The sequence below is a fragment of the Neofelis nebulosa genome, chromosome 8 (assembly GCF_028018385.1).
Source record: "Neofelis nebulosa isolate mNeoNeb1 chromosome 8, mNeoNeb1.pri, whole genome shotgun sequence".
NCBI classification, from domain to species: Eukaryota; Metazoa; Chordata; class Mammalia; order Carnivora; family Felidae; genus Neofelis; species Neofelis nebulosa.
This window is the reverse complement of record NC_080789.1, coordinates 74,287,668-74,301,509: the sequence shown is the minus strand read 5'-3', so window position 1 is coordinate 74,301,509 and position 13,842 is coordinate 74,287,668. Positions and strand designations below refer to the sequence as shown.

The 13,842-nt window shown below is 35.8% G+C and overlaps 1 protein-coding gene across 1 annotated transcript in view; it reads left to right on the top strand.

The window, feature by feature from the left end:
• Positions 1 to 12,845, top strand: part of MUC19 (mucin 19, oligomeric) — a 108,571-nt gene extending 95,726 nt beyond the window's left edge. Inside the window, exons 71-85 of the mRNA XM_058682238.1 lie at positions 83 to 136; positions 769 to 822; positions 1,432 to 1,485; positions 2,499 to 2,552; positions 2,678 to 2,728; positions 2,939 to 2,989; positions 3,163 to 3,210; positions 5,421 to 5,450; positions 7,557 to 7,588; positions 7,675 to 7,837; positions 8,183 to 8,220; positions 10,038 to 10,148; positions 11,022 to 11,061; positions 11,705 to 11,813; positions 12,486 to 12,845. Of these exons, the coding sequence (XP_058538221.1) occupies positions 83 to 136; positions 769 to 822; positions 1,432 to 1,485; positions 2,499 to 2,552; positions 2,678 to 2,728; positions 2,939 to 2,989; positions 3,163 to 3,210; positions 5,421 to 5,450; positions 7,557 to 7,588; positions 7,675 to 7,837; positions 8,183 to 8,220; positions 10,038 to 10,148; positions 11,022 to 11,061; positions 11,705 to 11,813; positions 12,486 to 12,669 (1,073 nt within the window). The 3' untranslated portion in view covers positions 12,670 to 12,845. The remainder of the gene's footprint in view (positions 1 to 82; positions 137 to 768; positions 823 to 1,431; positions 1,486 to 2,498; positions 2,553 to 2,677; positions 2,729 to 2,938; positions 2,990 to 3,162; positions 3,211 to 5,420; positions 5,451 to 7,556; positions 7,589 to 7,674; positions 7,838 to 8,182; positions 8,221 to 10,037; positions 10,149 to 11,021; positions 11,062 to 11,704; positions 11,814 to 12,485) is intronic.
• The last annotated feature ends 997 nt before the right edge of the window (positions 12,846 to 13,842 follow it).

Genomic DNA, 13,842 nt, shown 5'->3' with positions numbered 1-13,842 from the left:
ATGGACAAAATTGCACACTGCCGTATATTCTCGTATTTTCAAATTCTTAATCTTCTCAATTTTTTCTTCTTTGCTCTTACAGAAACCACAACTTTTAAAGAAGGTGTTGGAACTATGGAAGCAAGAATTTCATCAGGTGAATTTTACTGGATTTTGGATTCTCCATGGTTTTTTTCATTTGAGCTCACTATCCACAGATTGTGAATGAAAATGAACATCACTGGAAGTGGTTCCTTTTCCTTTAATAATAGCTCATAGGGTAAAATTAGGTTAGTTCCCTGAGTTTTCCTAGGAAACATAACCATAGATGTAATTCTCTAGACACACCTTTTTTAAAGAAACTTTACCCCCTTTGTTTTGCCAGGCAATACTCCAGAATTAGTGAAAGTCACCACCAGCCAAGATATGTATAGATGCAGTTGTTTTTCTGGGGTTTTCTTCCACTGGAGAGTCAAAGAGTTAAGTCACTGGAAGTAAATCATGTGAATATAAGACAGACATTCTCTCCTTTACTGATAAGATTCTAGATGATTCTGGATATAGAGAAATAAGATTTTTGACACGATTGTAGCTTTTCCTCATATTTTCTTTGAACATTTCAATCATGAGAAAGTGCATTGGAAAACATGTCAGGTTTAACACATGATACAAGAAAAATTGTTTTAAATTGTTTTCTGTTGCTTCAGAGAAATAGGAGCACTTGCCAATATTACACTTTTCTTAGGGTGAGAAAGGGTTTTTGAGGCTCATCCTTCCTTCTTATTGCAGGTACCACTGGGGTAGCCTCTGGCACAACAGTTATTCCTGGAAGCTCCAATACAGGTTAGTAAATATTTAGTAAGTGGCAGAGTATCTAAGTTAAAAAAAAAAATCCTTTCTCTAGAATTAACTGTTGCAACATCAACAGAGCAGTCCTGACCTCATTCTTGTTTGCCTCTCTTAGGGGCTACCACTTGAGTTGGAATGTAAATAAGTAAGAGTCAGTGATTCAAATCTATTGAATTCTCATTAAAGACTCCTAAAGCTTCACTTCGGTGTAGGGGAATGTTGAGAGTAAAAATAAAGGGCCAGGAAATGGGGCAGAATCTCATTAGGAATGTACTTTTTTCAGCCATTGTTATCTTCTTGCTCTGAGTTTCTGGACTCAGACCAGAGCACCCAGGTAAGTTTGTGTAGGTAGGTACACAGGACACAATGCTAAAAGGAGGAATAGATGCTGAAATCCAGCCAACATTCCTCTAAAAAGGCATAAATCTATGAGGCCACATCTGCCCAAAAAGGGTGTGTTTTGTAATTCACAAGGGGAATCTATGGGCTGGATGCAGTATTGACCCAGACTTTCACCCGGCTTACTTTCTCTTCTCACTTAATTTTTGGGGATGGCCATAGGAGGTGTGTCTGATATGAAATGTTTTTCATTTTCCTTTGTAGGTACTAGTGTGGCATCAAGTAGAATTACTGGTGTCCCAGAAAGTCCCACCCAAGGTAATGGAAATGACTTCAAATGAAGTTTATATCCTTGACATTCTTCTCTTTCACACCTAAGTGTTTCAGATAACCAATATTTATCTCTATGAATGAATGCCAGACTTGAACTCGAAAAGAAAAATTGCACCAGATGGAATTTAAATGGCAATGAAGACTTTATTTAAGATTATTGTAATTATTGTAAAGCCCATTGCAATAGCAGTGAAGTTTTACCTCCTCTTTTCTGAAATAAAATCCAGGGGATATTTTAAGGGCTGGGGTGAGCTAGTGGGAAAAGTACTGGAGGGGAGGCTGGTCTATACGATTAAGCCACCTAAGTTTGCTAATTGGTGCTTATAGAATAAAGTTAGGCTCCAACTTCCCACAGAGACAAAGAGATAGGGTTACTGTTATTCTCAGTGATTATATTTCAAAGAGGTGGCTCCAAGGTCTTTGGGGAAGACATTCTTGGGTTGTAAAACTGTCCAGAGACTAGGGAAAGATTTGTATCTCAAGAGGACAGAGAAAGAATTTATAGCCACAAGTTTTCTAAAGTAAATGCTCTAAGAAAAGAGAGTCCAGGGCCCTTTAATCAAGAAGATACGTCTATAAATTTAGTCAAGCTGAGGGAAATGTTTAGGCCATCTTGATCAACACAGATGTTTTCTCATTTTTTTTTTTTTTTTTACTCTCATAACTTCACTGTCCCAAAAACTAATAGAAGAGAACCAGGAAACAAAGTTATAGGAAGTAAAAGAATTAGATGTGAAAAAAATTTCTATCATTTAGAGAAGGAGACCTATAAGTGTGAAATTTACCTGGGTCATGGGAAAATATTCAATTCATTTCTGTGATCAAGGAGTTTCTAAGATAGGGGCCTCTTATGTTTCAATTGCAGGAGGATGTCCTAGCATTAGTAGATGCATTGGTACATGCTAGGTGCTCAAAACTCTTGTCTCATGTAGACATGTCTTAGGACATTTTCTTCTGAGACAAGAAAAAGTGCATTGTTCTTCCTGTCTTTATTTTAGGTACCTCCAGGGAAGTATTTGAAACAACCACTGCTCCTGGAAATTCTACCACAGGTAAGTAAAATAATAATAAATGAACTTTTCTTGGTGACATCTCAGAAGACAGACCAGCTTATCTGAAGACAAAGTCTAGCTTCTCCAGTCCCCTATACTTACTGCTTTTGTAACTCCCTTAGCAGCCACTGCTTCCATTGGAGTCAAGGAAACCTCTGGAACTAGAATGCAAACAGGTACAAATAGCAAAAATTTGTACCTAATAGCAAACAGGTACAAATAGCAAAAATTTGTACTGCTGGCAGTACAAATTCCTCAATGATCAGTATTGTTTAGGCTTTCACCAAAATTCCTCATCTGAAGACTTAATTATGGAGTTTGAAATCTCTGGGAATGGGATTATGAAATGTGCTATTCTTGAAATTTTTTTGTATTTCCTTTTGCAGGCTCCACCTCCATGTCAACTAAAATCACAAGACCCAAAGTATCCTACCCAGGTAAAATGAAATGACCCAACTGTGCTGGAATGACTTGTTTATTTCACACAAAGCTTCCTTTGAGCATGACTTTGCACTGTCATTTGTGCATATACACAGAGAGAGAGACTTGATATGCATACGTGTTATCCTAATAAATAAAATGACAATACCATTAGTTTATTTCTCTTTAGAAACCACTCTAGTCACAACAAGAGACCAAGAAACTGAAAATAAAACAGGTCAGTATGGGGCAAATCCCAATTTCTTTACTTATCTAACTAATATTTCTTTATATATGCTAGACTTGTAGCAGAAGCTAATAGCAAAAATATCGATAAAATAAAGTCATTGCTGTTTTATTACTTTTGTGTATTTGTAGGTAGATTATGATGGGCACAGATACTATCATTACAGTATATTTAAAGCTAGCCCCCAAACATGTATAATCATTATGGTCCCAGTTGTATAGTGAGAATAGAATATTAATTTCTGCTTATTAGTTGGTAATGTTGAGTGAAGGCATCAGAAAGGAGATGACTGAGTTTAATATTGGCTGGGGTGAAGAGGGAATTCCTGCCAACCAGCCATGAGAAGACGGAGACATGTGATATCATGAATGAGTTCAGGAATCAGCCAGGTATCGGTCATGAATGCATGAGGTTCAGGGGATAAATGAGATTGGAAAGTAGAAGCAAGTTCAAGAAAAACCTTATTTCTAAATTTAAATGAGACTTTATCCATATACTAAATGGGATCCCCTTAAGGATTTTGTCAAGAGAATGAGATGATCAGAAAGATGTTTTAGAGAATTGACTCTGACAGCAATGTGGAGATTAGGAGATTTTTCTTTATGGCTCCTCTTACAAATGTCTTCAATGAACCCTTGGAATTCTGATCAGGGAAGATTTTCTGCTGTATTTATCTCTAATAGGACATTTCTTTCTCTGGTTGCTGTTTTCTGCTAATCTGTTAAGCATTTATAACTGGGGATTAGTTTAGCCTCCCTCAGTTAAAAGAGACATTTGATCCCCAAGCTCCCACATCTTTAACTAATTTCCTTTCTGTTTCTTCTGCCCCTATTGGTTGTTGTGGCCCCTTTACCTCAACATGTAACAATTTTAAGTTCTTTCAAATATTCTAGGCTGGCCTCTTGCTTGGTGGGTAGAATTAAAATATTAATTTGATTTTTTAGAAGTTTGGAAATACAATTTGAACTTTTTGAGTGAATTGTTGGGTTGACCAAAATATGTGATATGTGAAGACTTAAAAAGAAACATATGGCCAGCTTACGCCATCTGGTGCAGGTGGAGATGGAATAAGATTGAAATATTTCAGGAAGTTAAAAAGAGGATAAAAGTTCTTAAAGGATTAAAACTAGATTACTAATAACACCTTTTCCTATACCTGAATTATCCTTTTCCTTTCTGAATGCATATTTACTGTCCTCTTAATAGGAGGTGTTTGCCAAAAACAATCAAGGAGTAGTTTACCTTGATATTTTCTCATTTCTCCTTTAGGCTCCCATATTCCCTCCCATTCAAATTTGAAGTCCAAAGGGATTTTTCTCTAAGGTGGAATTTGAAATGCCATGAGGAGCAGAAAAGGAAAGTGTCATAGACTCTGGGTCTTGAGTTCTTTCTTGTCTAGCAAGAAAATGGGACACAGGATTAAAATGTGGGAGATGACTAATGTCCGGGAGACAAGAGCCCCAATTAAGGGTCCTTCATCTATTTTCATTAGGATCGGAAGGCTTACAAACATGGTGATGGACATGCACAAAGGGATAATGAAACTGTCAACATTAACTCATGGACATGAGGGAAAGGGGGTTTTGAAAATATGCGGGGTTAGGGGTTTGGGTTAATACAAAACAAAATCCTGGTGCCAGGAGGTCAGGCAGAAGGTTGTTTACAGCAGAGGTGAGGCACCACCTCTGTTTAACTAAACTGGTCTAGGGGACAAGAAAGACAGAGCACTCAACCTCAGGGTCAACCTTTCTTTTGTTAATTAGTCCCGCTCTGGGCAACTTCCCCTTTGCCCTATTTACCTGTTTACCTAATTTGTTCCTTCCTTCCTGTGAAAGCAGCTTTCTGCTATAGTACTAAATTGGGGGTGTTTCCACCCTGAATACCTAATCTTGTTTACCTCATATACCTTTGTTCTATATTGGGGCCTCTGCCCTGCCCTCTCTATACCTATTTACCTAATCTTGTTTACCCAAACTTGGGTGTGAGCTAGCATCCTATGGCTTTGTAATTCTTTATGCCTTGTTAACCCATCAGTGCAGGCTCAGGGAATTCCTAAACTTATTCCCCACAGGAAGGTAGATAGAAATAAGTCTGTAAGACTAGCAATGTAGCCAATTATTTTCAGTTATTAGATAACTATTTTACCCCGAAACAATTTCAATAACTTTAGAAGCTAACATGAGGTGCCTGTTTTCACACAGGATGTCTAGCATCACTTCCACCACTTCCAGGTAAGAATACTTCCACTCAAGGGGCACCTGAATGGCTTAGTCAGTAAAGCCTTTGACTTCAGCTTGGGCAATGATCTCATGGTTCGTGAGTTCAAGCCCTGCATTGGGCTCTGCACTGACAGTGTGGAACCTGTTTGGGATTCTCTCTCCCTCTCTCTGCCCCTCTCCTGCATGCATTCGCTCTCTCTCAAAATAAATAAACAAACTTAAAAAAACAAGAATACTTCTACTTGAAAATCAACCATTCTACATTAATGGTTCTTCTTGTAAATCAAATATCAGAGGTCATGCCTCTGAAAGTTGCTAGCTGTGGAAATGTTTCAGAATAGGAAAACTGGAAATGGAGGAATTTAGCTTTTATTCACCAAATACATAGCAAATGGTAGTCTGTTTTCTCATCCACAGACTAATGCAGCCAAACCAAACAAATACCTCTTGTTACTTACTCAAAATAGAGTTTACTTACTAAATAAAGTGTTTTATTTAATTATATGATAGCTTCATCAAAAAATTATCATCAAAAAATTGGTTAAAAAATAGTATTTTTTTTAAACCAGATAATTCCAGATTTTTTGAGGAGTAAGGGAAATTAAAGTTAACCAAAGTTCGATAATTTTAGAGGATTTTGAGTCCCCACTGTTCTCCAGCCAATGTGATGTGCTTTTTAGAAAGTGACAGAAGTTAACCCCCCCCTTGCAAAAAAAAAAAATCATTCTCTAATCTTAGGACATAGTGGGAGAAGGGATATTTTTTAAAGAAAAACAGTTTTCATATAAGGCTGAAAATAAATTTCACAATAAAAAAGACTTGAAATATGTATTATATAGAGAGCACATATTATCTGTCATGTATATATTACATATATTGTATACTTTGGAGGAACCTTTAGGTATTTCACTACAGAATTGGAATTTGAGAGAAACATGTAGGCTAGTCCAGGGCATGTAAATGAGAGAATGAGACTAAGTTGAGAAGATAGATTGGAGCCACATTGTGGCAGACCTCAGAAGCTAGAATGCTGAAATTAGGTATTTATTTTATAAGTCTATTAGGGGCCATCCAGAGTTTTTAACCAAGGCAAAGATGAGGTGAAAACCAGACATTAGAAAAACTGTTCTACCGGTGGTATAGAGAATTGATTGGATCAGGAAGGAATCTGAGTCAGAGTTACCCCTGGAAAAGCCCACATATGCTAGATTAAAGATAACAACATCCTGGAGTAGTACTGTAGCAAGTACAACCAGGAAAGGAAGGGAATGAAGTAAAGATGAAGATACAGAATTTTGCAGTCGATTGGGTGCCAAGTGATGAAATGGAAGGAATCAAAATGACTCCTAAGTTTTAAGCTCAAATAATTGAAAGAATACTTTGGTTCTCAATAGGAAGAAGTCAGTTTAGATGAGAAACTGGTTTTAGGGGCAAGATGATATAATCTGTTTTGTGCTTATTGAGTTTGAGGGTCTCAATAATGCCATTTATTAGGTCTGCAATGCTATTTATTAGGCCAAGGGAAACCTGGGCCCATAGTCTAGAAGATATGTCTGTACTGGAGCTACAAGTTTGAGAGTCATCCACTTGACATTACAGTGGATACTGGAGATAGAAGAAAAGTACCAGGAAAGGACAGAGACAATGAGAAGGAAGAGAAAAAGTTGCTAATAAAGAAAGGAATTTCAGAGTGTTGAATTTGAAGGGAGGAGAACATTTTCAAGAAGGTTAGAGTTAAAAATGTCAGCAATTGTAGGGAACTTGAAAAACTGATAAAGGGCCTTAGGGACTGGTAATTACAAAGTCTTGGTGACTTGCAGGGTTATGGAAGCAGAAGTCAGACTGTAAAACAGTAAGTAAAACAACAGTCATAAGATTTATTGACCACTGCCAGCAGAAATTAATAATTAACCTGTGCTGGGATTGTAAAGTAGGAAATATCTATACTCATTAGAGACAGTTTGCTCAAAGTAGGTGGATGTGATTTACCTACCTGAAGACACCATACAATTCTCCGTAATTCTGTTTTTCTGTATTGGCCACCTGGTGGTTATCTATGTATAACAGATGGTTCTATTTTGCCAAATTTAATTACCTTTTATCATCTCATGTTAACAGTTTGTCATGGTCCGCTGGGAGAAGAGAAATCTGTAAGTACACACTTTGTCTCTGCTTTAATCCAATTGCTGTCATTCCTGTATCTGAATAGAAGGCTGAACTTGGTTTGTGTCTGTAGCCTGGAGATATATGGACTGCCAATTGCCACAAATGCACCTGTACTGATGCAAAGGCTGTAGACTGTAAACCCAAGGAGTGCCCTTCTGCACCCACATGCAAAACCGGAGAGAGGCTTGTAAAGTTCAAAGCTAATGATTCCTGCTGTGAAATTGGATACTGTGGTGTGTATTCACAATACATTATTTGAATTGAATAGTTGTTTGCTTATTCACATATTCAAGAGATATTCATTGAGCTTCTAATACGTGTTAAACTCCATGCTAGAGGAGTGTGATAAATAAAACAGAATCATACTTGATCTCTTAAAACTCACTATCTTTGGAGTGGGGGAAACCTAGAATTAATAATTATGAATATAATGAGTTTATTAAAGGAAGATGATGGTGTTGTGGGAAGAAACATTTTAATTGGTTGATAAATATGATTCCATATGCAATTTCTGGTTTATAAATAAAAACAGAATTATAATGTTTATTTTAGGGTAAAAGAATGTATTTATTTTTCAGAACCAAGAACGTGCTTATTTAACAATACTGAGTATAAGGTAAGGCTGTTTTTACTTTAAAATATTTTTATTTATATAATTATGAATAAATGTAGGCTTTTTCAGTTTATAATTTCAAAAAATCATTGGTAATGGTGGAGCAGAATCTGTTCATTTTTCCCCCCATATTCACTTCAAAAGGAGCGTCAAATATAACACTCAGCATGGCTCGCTTCAAAGGAGGAAAATGTACTTGATCATTAACTACCTAACTTCTGAATAAAATTTCCCAGGGGTCTGACCAGATGGAGAAGGCACACTCTGTGACATTCAAATCAATGAACAGAGTTAAACTGTAATTATAGCCAGAAATATCAGATGGCCAACCTGTCAGAGATCAAATGAAAAACCCCAAAAGACCGGAACCCCATTATGTGAATATAACAACACATATTCAGGGCTAGATTTTGACAAGTGATTTGGCATTTTGGAAAGTAATTTAACTTTTTAAAAAAGGTACCAGGAAGCCATAAAACCCACATGGTTCTCAAATTGATAATCCTTTTGAGCTGGTGATACTAAATATTAAGAGTCTAGCATAAAATCTATGTGGTATGTTAAGAAATATATAAAACAGAGCTGATGAGTGTTTTAACTTATTTATCATGTTCACATTTCTGTCTTGGTTTCTTAATTTTTGGTTTCCAAAGGTAATGTGATTTGAGAATCTATTCTAGTTTTTTTCTTAGTTTATTTATTTATTTTAAATGTTTATTTATTTGGTTTGAAAGAGAGACAGTGTGAGGAGGGAGGGGCAGAGAGAGAGAATACCAAACAGGTTCTATGGCATCAGCATGGAGCCCGATATGAGGCTCGAGCTCATGAACCATGAGATCATGACCAGAGCCCAAATCAAGATTGGATGCTTAACAGACTGAGACACCCAGGCACCCCGTTTTATTTTTATTTTGAGAGAGAGAGAGAGAGAGAGAGAGAGAGAGAGTAGAGTGGCGTGGAAGAGGGGCAGAAAGAGGGAGAGACAGAATCACAAACAGGCTCCGGGCTGTCAGCTCAGAGCCCAATGCAGGGCTTGAACTCACAAACCATGAGATCGTGACCTGAGTTGAGATCAAGATTCACATGCTTAACCAACTGAGCCACCTAGGCACCCCATAGAATCTATGCAAGTTTTTAAACATAAAATATGATGATGTTTAAAGAACAAAGGAAAAGTTTTACCTCTAACCATTTGTATGTAAAATAGTTGAAATAATAAAATTCCAGTTTATCAGAAAGTTCATTTTGCAGTTTGAAATAAATACAATTTCCCAAACTGGCATTTGAATTTCGAACATAAATTATTTTTAAAGCAATCCAGAGAACTTTACAAGTATACAAGCAGAAGTAGAGGTAGGATGTCTTGTGGGATATATCATTTGTTATCATTTATCATTTGTAGTAATCTGATAAAACTATTTTGTGCCAATTTTTCTACTTAGATTACTTCTTTTCCCTCAAATTTAGAGCATAACAATTGGTTGATTTCCTGTTATCATAATACAACCTTTCTTGAAAATATTTTTAAAATATAATACAGTGACTGAGTAGGTGAATAGAATATGTGAATTTTCACTTGAGGGTTCAGAATCTTGACTCACAGTCTGTGCTCTCAAGGAGGCATATTGATTTATTCATGGAAGTAGGCAGCTTTTAACTCACTTTTCTTAAATATTAGTTAGTGACTGAAGGTACTTCTGGAAATTCACTTAACAATCTGAATTTGAATTTTTTTTTTTTTTTACAGATTTTTATTTTCAACCTCAACAAGAAATCAAGATGAATAATTCCTTTCTTCTTTCTTCCTCTCTGCCTCCCAGATTGGTGCTTCATTTGATGACCCCAGCAATCCATGCATCTCCTACTCCTGCCATAGCACTGGTTTCATCGCAGTGGTCCAGGACTGCCCAAAGCAGACCTGGTGTGCAGAAGTAAGTTATCTTCTTAAGTAATGATCAACAACATCCACTTCTTATGTTAAATATAAACACAATCTGTCTTCTTTCTCATTTGGAAAAGTCTGTCTGGCCAACAGACATAAATTTCTTATGGATTCCATTCCAGATCTGTTTCACACCTTTTATTGCCAAGTATATTTTTCATATCAAAGTTATATTTGCAGTCTCCGTGAAGCTTAATCTAGTGCTATTCTAGAAGAAGTATGTTACTTTAGAAAGCATTTTGCTACTTTTAAACAAACCCAAAAAAAAACAAAAAAAACAAAAAAAAACCCAAAACACACCAACCTTGTTTTTTTTTTAAGACTCATGGATTCGGGTTAATCATTTCTTATAAAAATACAAAGTTTTCATAAAATCACATTTAAGTGTACTTTTCAGATCTTTCTTTATGCCACAGTCTTCATTTTTACTGTCCCCCACCATATGGTGAGGATTTTGTATTAGTAAATGCTAAGTTTTAAGCTTAAGTCTTAATTAAATTCGTTAATAATAAATGCTCACCAGTTCAAACTAGTCTAGTGTCTAGTAGTAATATCAGTATTAAAGTATTTTTCAATTAATATAAGGGAAGATTATTTTTTTACTTTCTTGCATGTTATTTTAAAGAAGACTTCATTTTAGATATTTTTTTCCCTTTCTCCCTATGGTTGAAAATTTTTAGTGTAAATATTCAGACTCATTTTTATTATTATGCTCCCTCATCCATGCTTCCTGGATCTGAGATCAGCATATTTATCTGTTCCATTTTCCCCTTTGTAATTTCAGTAAGTTCAGTAATGTTATATTATTTATAAAATAATACTTACGTTTTTAAGTCTTTTTTCTATTTCTCTTCCCCTATAGGAAGACAGAGTCTATGATTCAAACAAATGTTGCTATACATGTAAGTAACATTAGGTTCCACATGTAGAGGGAATGTCAACAGTTGACAAAAATTTAGTGTTTCTTTAAAACAAAATGTCAGATCATTAATAGAAAGTCTCCTGTGTTTTTAACATAACAGGTCATCTAACCTATATGCAGAAACTAACAATTGATATGTCTCCGTTATGTATTATACTTTTTCATGTTGGTTGAAACATTCTTCCCAGTAAAAAACAATGGTGTTTACAAGGAAGAAATTTGATTCTCATGAAAAAAAATATAGTTTGCTCTCTAATAAGCAGGTTGTGTTGTAAACTGATACATTAGATAATAAGAATGGTCAACAATGAGAAATGGATGTCAGAAACAATCCATTCAGCTCCATCTTCCCTTCCCCCCTTCTCTCCTCCCTTCCTCCTTGTTCCCTCCCTCCTCTTTCTCCTATGATAATAATGATAGCACTAATGAAAAGATAACATTTATTAAACATAATTATTGAATACTGATCAGGTACCTTGTGTTGGGTGCTGAAGTAGTTAATCCCTTCAACAACACTATGAAGTATTTTTTGTTATGATTCTCCACTAAAGGTTCAGAAAACAGAGACTTAGCAATGGCTAATGTTAAACCTCATTTCTGGTTCTGTTTTCATTTTGTTTTAGGTAATACTAATTGTAGATCTTCACTTGTGAATGTGACTGTTAAGTACCGTGGTTGCCAGAAAAAACTTGAGATGGCAAGATGTGTAGGGGAATGTAAGAACACTGTCAAGTGAGTGTTTCTTTGAATGTGTACTGTGCATTAATTTTGTAACATTGTGGAGGAAATTAAGTTTTAAAAATTACATGGAACATTTTTTACGTGAGAGCTAATGATCAAAACCTGATGAAACAAATATCTAAGACATTAAGATCTTAGAAGTAAAATAAACATTTTCAACAGTAATGAATGGTTTTAAAGTAGCCTTCTAAATAAATCAAACCTAATACATTCATAGCAAATGTATTTATTTTCACACAGTAATTACTGATAGTACTTAAGCAGATAGTCTTGCTTAAAAATGTGTTTTTAAACTGTCACTTGCATTTTAGACATAATATATATTGTTTTTCCTTCATGAACACTTTCATGTGTAGATTAATATATAGAAAATAATAATTTGGTATGAAGTTGTATATTTAAAAATATGTTTATATTTTTTCACCATAACATTCTAATTATAAGATTATAAATTTCCATTTTGGATTTCTTTTGTCTTACATACCAATTATCACTGATCCACATCAGAAGTTCATGGTGAGGGGGAAATGCAAAGTATAGGTAAAGAATAATTGGTTGGAAGGATTGCTAAATCGCTTAGACAATTATAATTTGAGCATTGATGTCAATTTGTTTCAGAAGATATCCCAAAAATATTTATTGCTGAATATTCTTTTCCTTTAGGTACAATTATCATATCTTTCAGCTGGCAAATTCATGTCTTTGCTGCCAAGAAGATAAGTACGAATTCCGGGAAATTTTTCTTGACTGTCCTAATGGCAGTACAATACCTTACAGATATAGGCACATCACGGCATGTTCTTGCTTAGATATGTGCAAACAGTCTACACTCCCAACAGTCAGTTAACGCCAATATCACCTTTCCAAGTATAACAGACCAGGTATTTATTTTATAAATGCACAAAAATCACTAAAATAGAATAACTAAACATTTGTATCTCACTCAAAGTGTGAATTCTCATTCTGAGGCATTTTGTTCTCTTGTTGACTGGATGTGAAAAATAAATACAAGTTTTCAAGCAATTCATGAGCGTATGTTTTTATTGATAATAATAAGAATGCTACAACTCAATGAGAAACTGAGTCATATCATGCCTCTCCAAAATGTTTTTCTTCTGCTCTTTATCTCATGAAGCCATTATCCTATTTTGTCCTTTCCCTTCACAGATAAACTTATTGAAACTATGTTTTTGTTCCCTTCCCCCACTTTTCTATGCCAATTAAATCACCCCTTTCATTCTATGACAACTTCTCTGCTTAGGACACCAGCAGCCTCAAAATTCTTTAAGTAGGGTCTGATATTGGGACGCCTGGGTGGCTCTGTCAGCTAAGTGTCCAACTTGGGCTCAGGTCATGATCTAACGGTTCATGAGGTTCATGAGTTTAAGCCCTGACAGCTTGGAGCCTGGAGCCTGCTTTAGATTCTGTGACTCCCTCTCTCTCTGCCCCTCCCCCGCTCACACTTTGTTTCTGTCTCTCTCAAAAATAAATAAATAAATAAGTAGGTCTGATGCTATTTTCACTCTTTTTTTTAAAGTTTTTTTTTTTATGTTTATGTATTTTTGATAAAGTGAGAAACAAAGCACGAGTGGGGAAGAGGAAGAGAGAAGGAGACACAGAATCTAAAGCAGGATCCAGGCTCTGAGCTATCAGCATAGATCCCGAGACAGGGCTTGAACTCATGAACTATGAGATCCTGACCTGAGCCCAAGTCAGACGCTTATCCTATTGACCTACCCACACACCCATCACTCTTTCCCACTTAAAACATTTTTCTCGCTTTTTTTGTGACATCATTTTTTTAAAGATTTTATTTTTAAGTCATCTCTCCACCCAATGTGGGGCTCGAACTCACTATGCTGAGATCAAGAGTTGCACACTATTCCTACTAAGCCAGCTAGGTGCCCCACTGTGACATCAGTTTTAATAGTGCTCCTACATTTGTGGAGCTCCCAAGGCTCTTGACTTGCCCTCACTTTTGCCAGTCCTTCAAATTTCAATTCTTCAAAGTTTCATCATG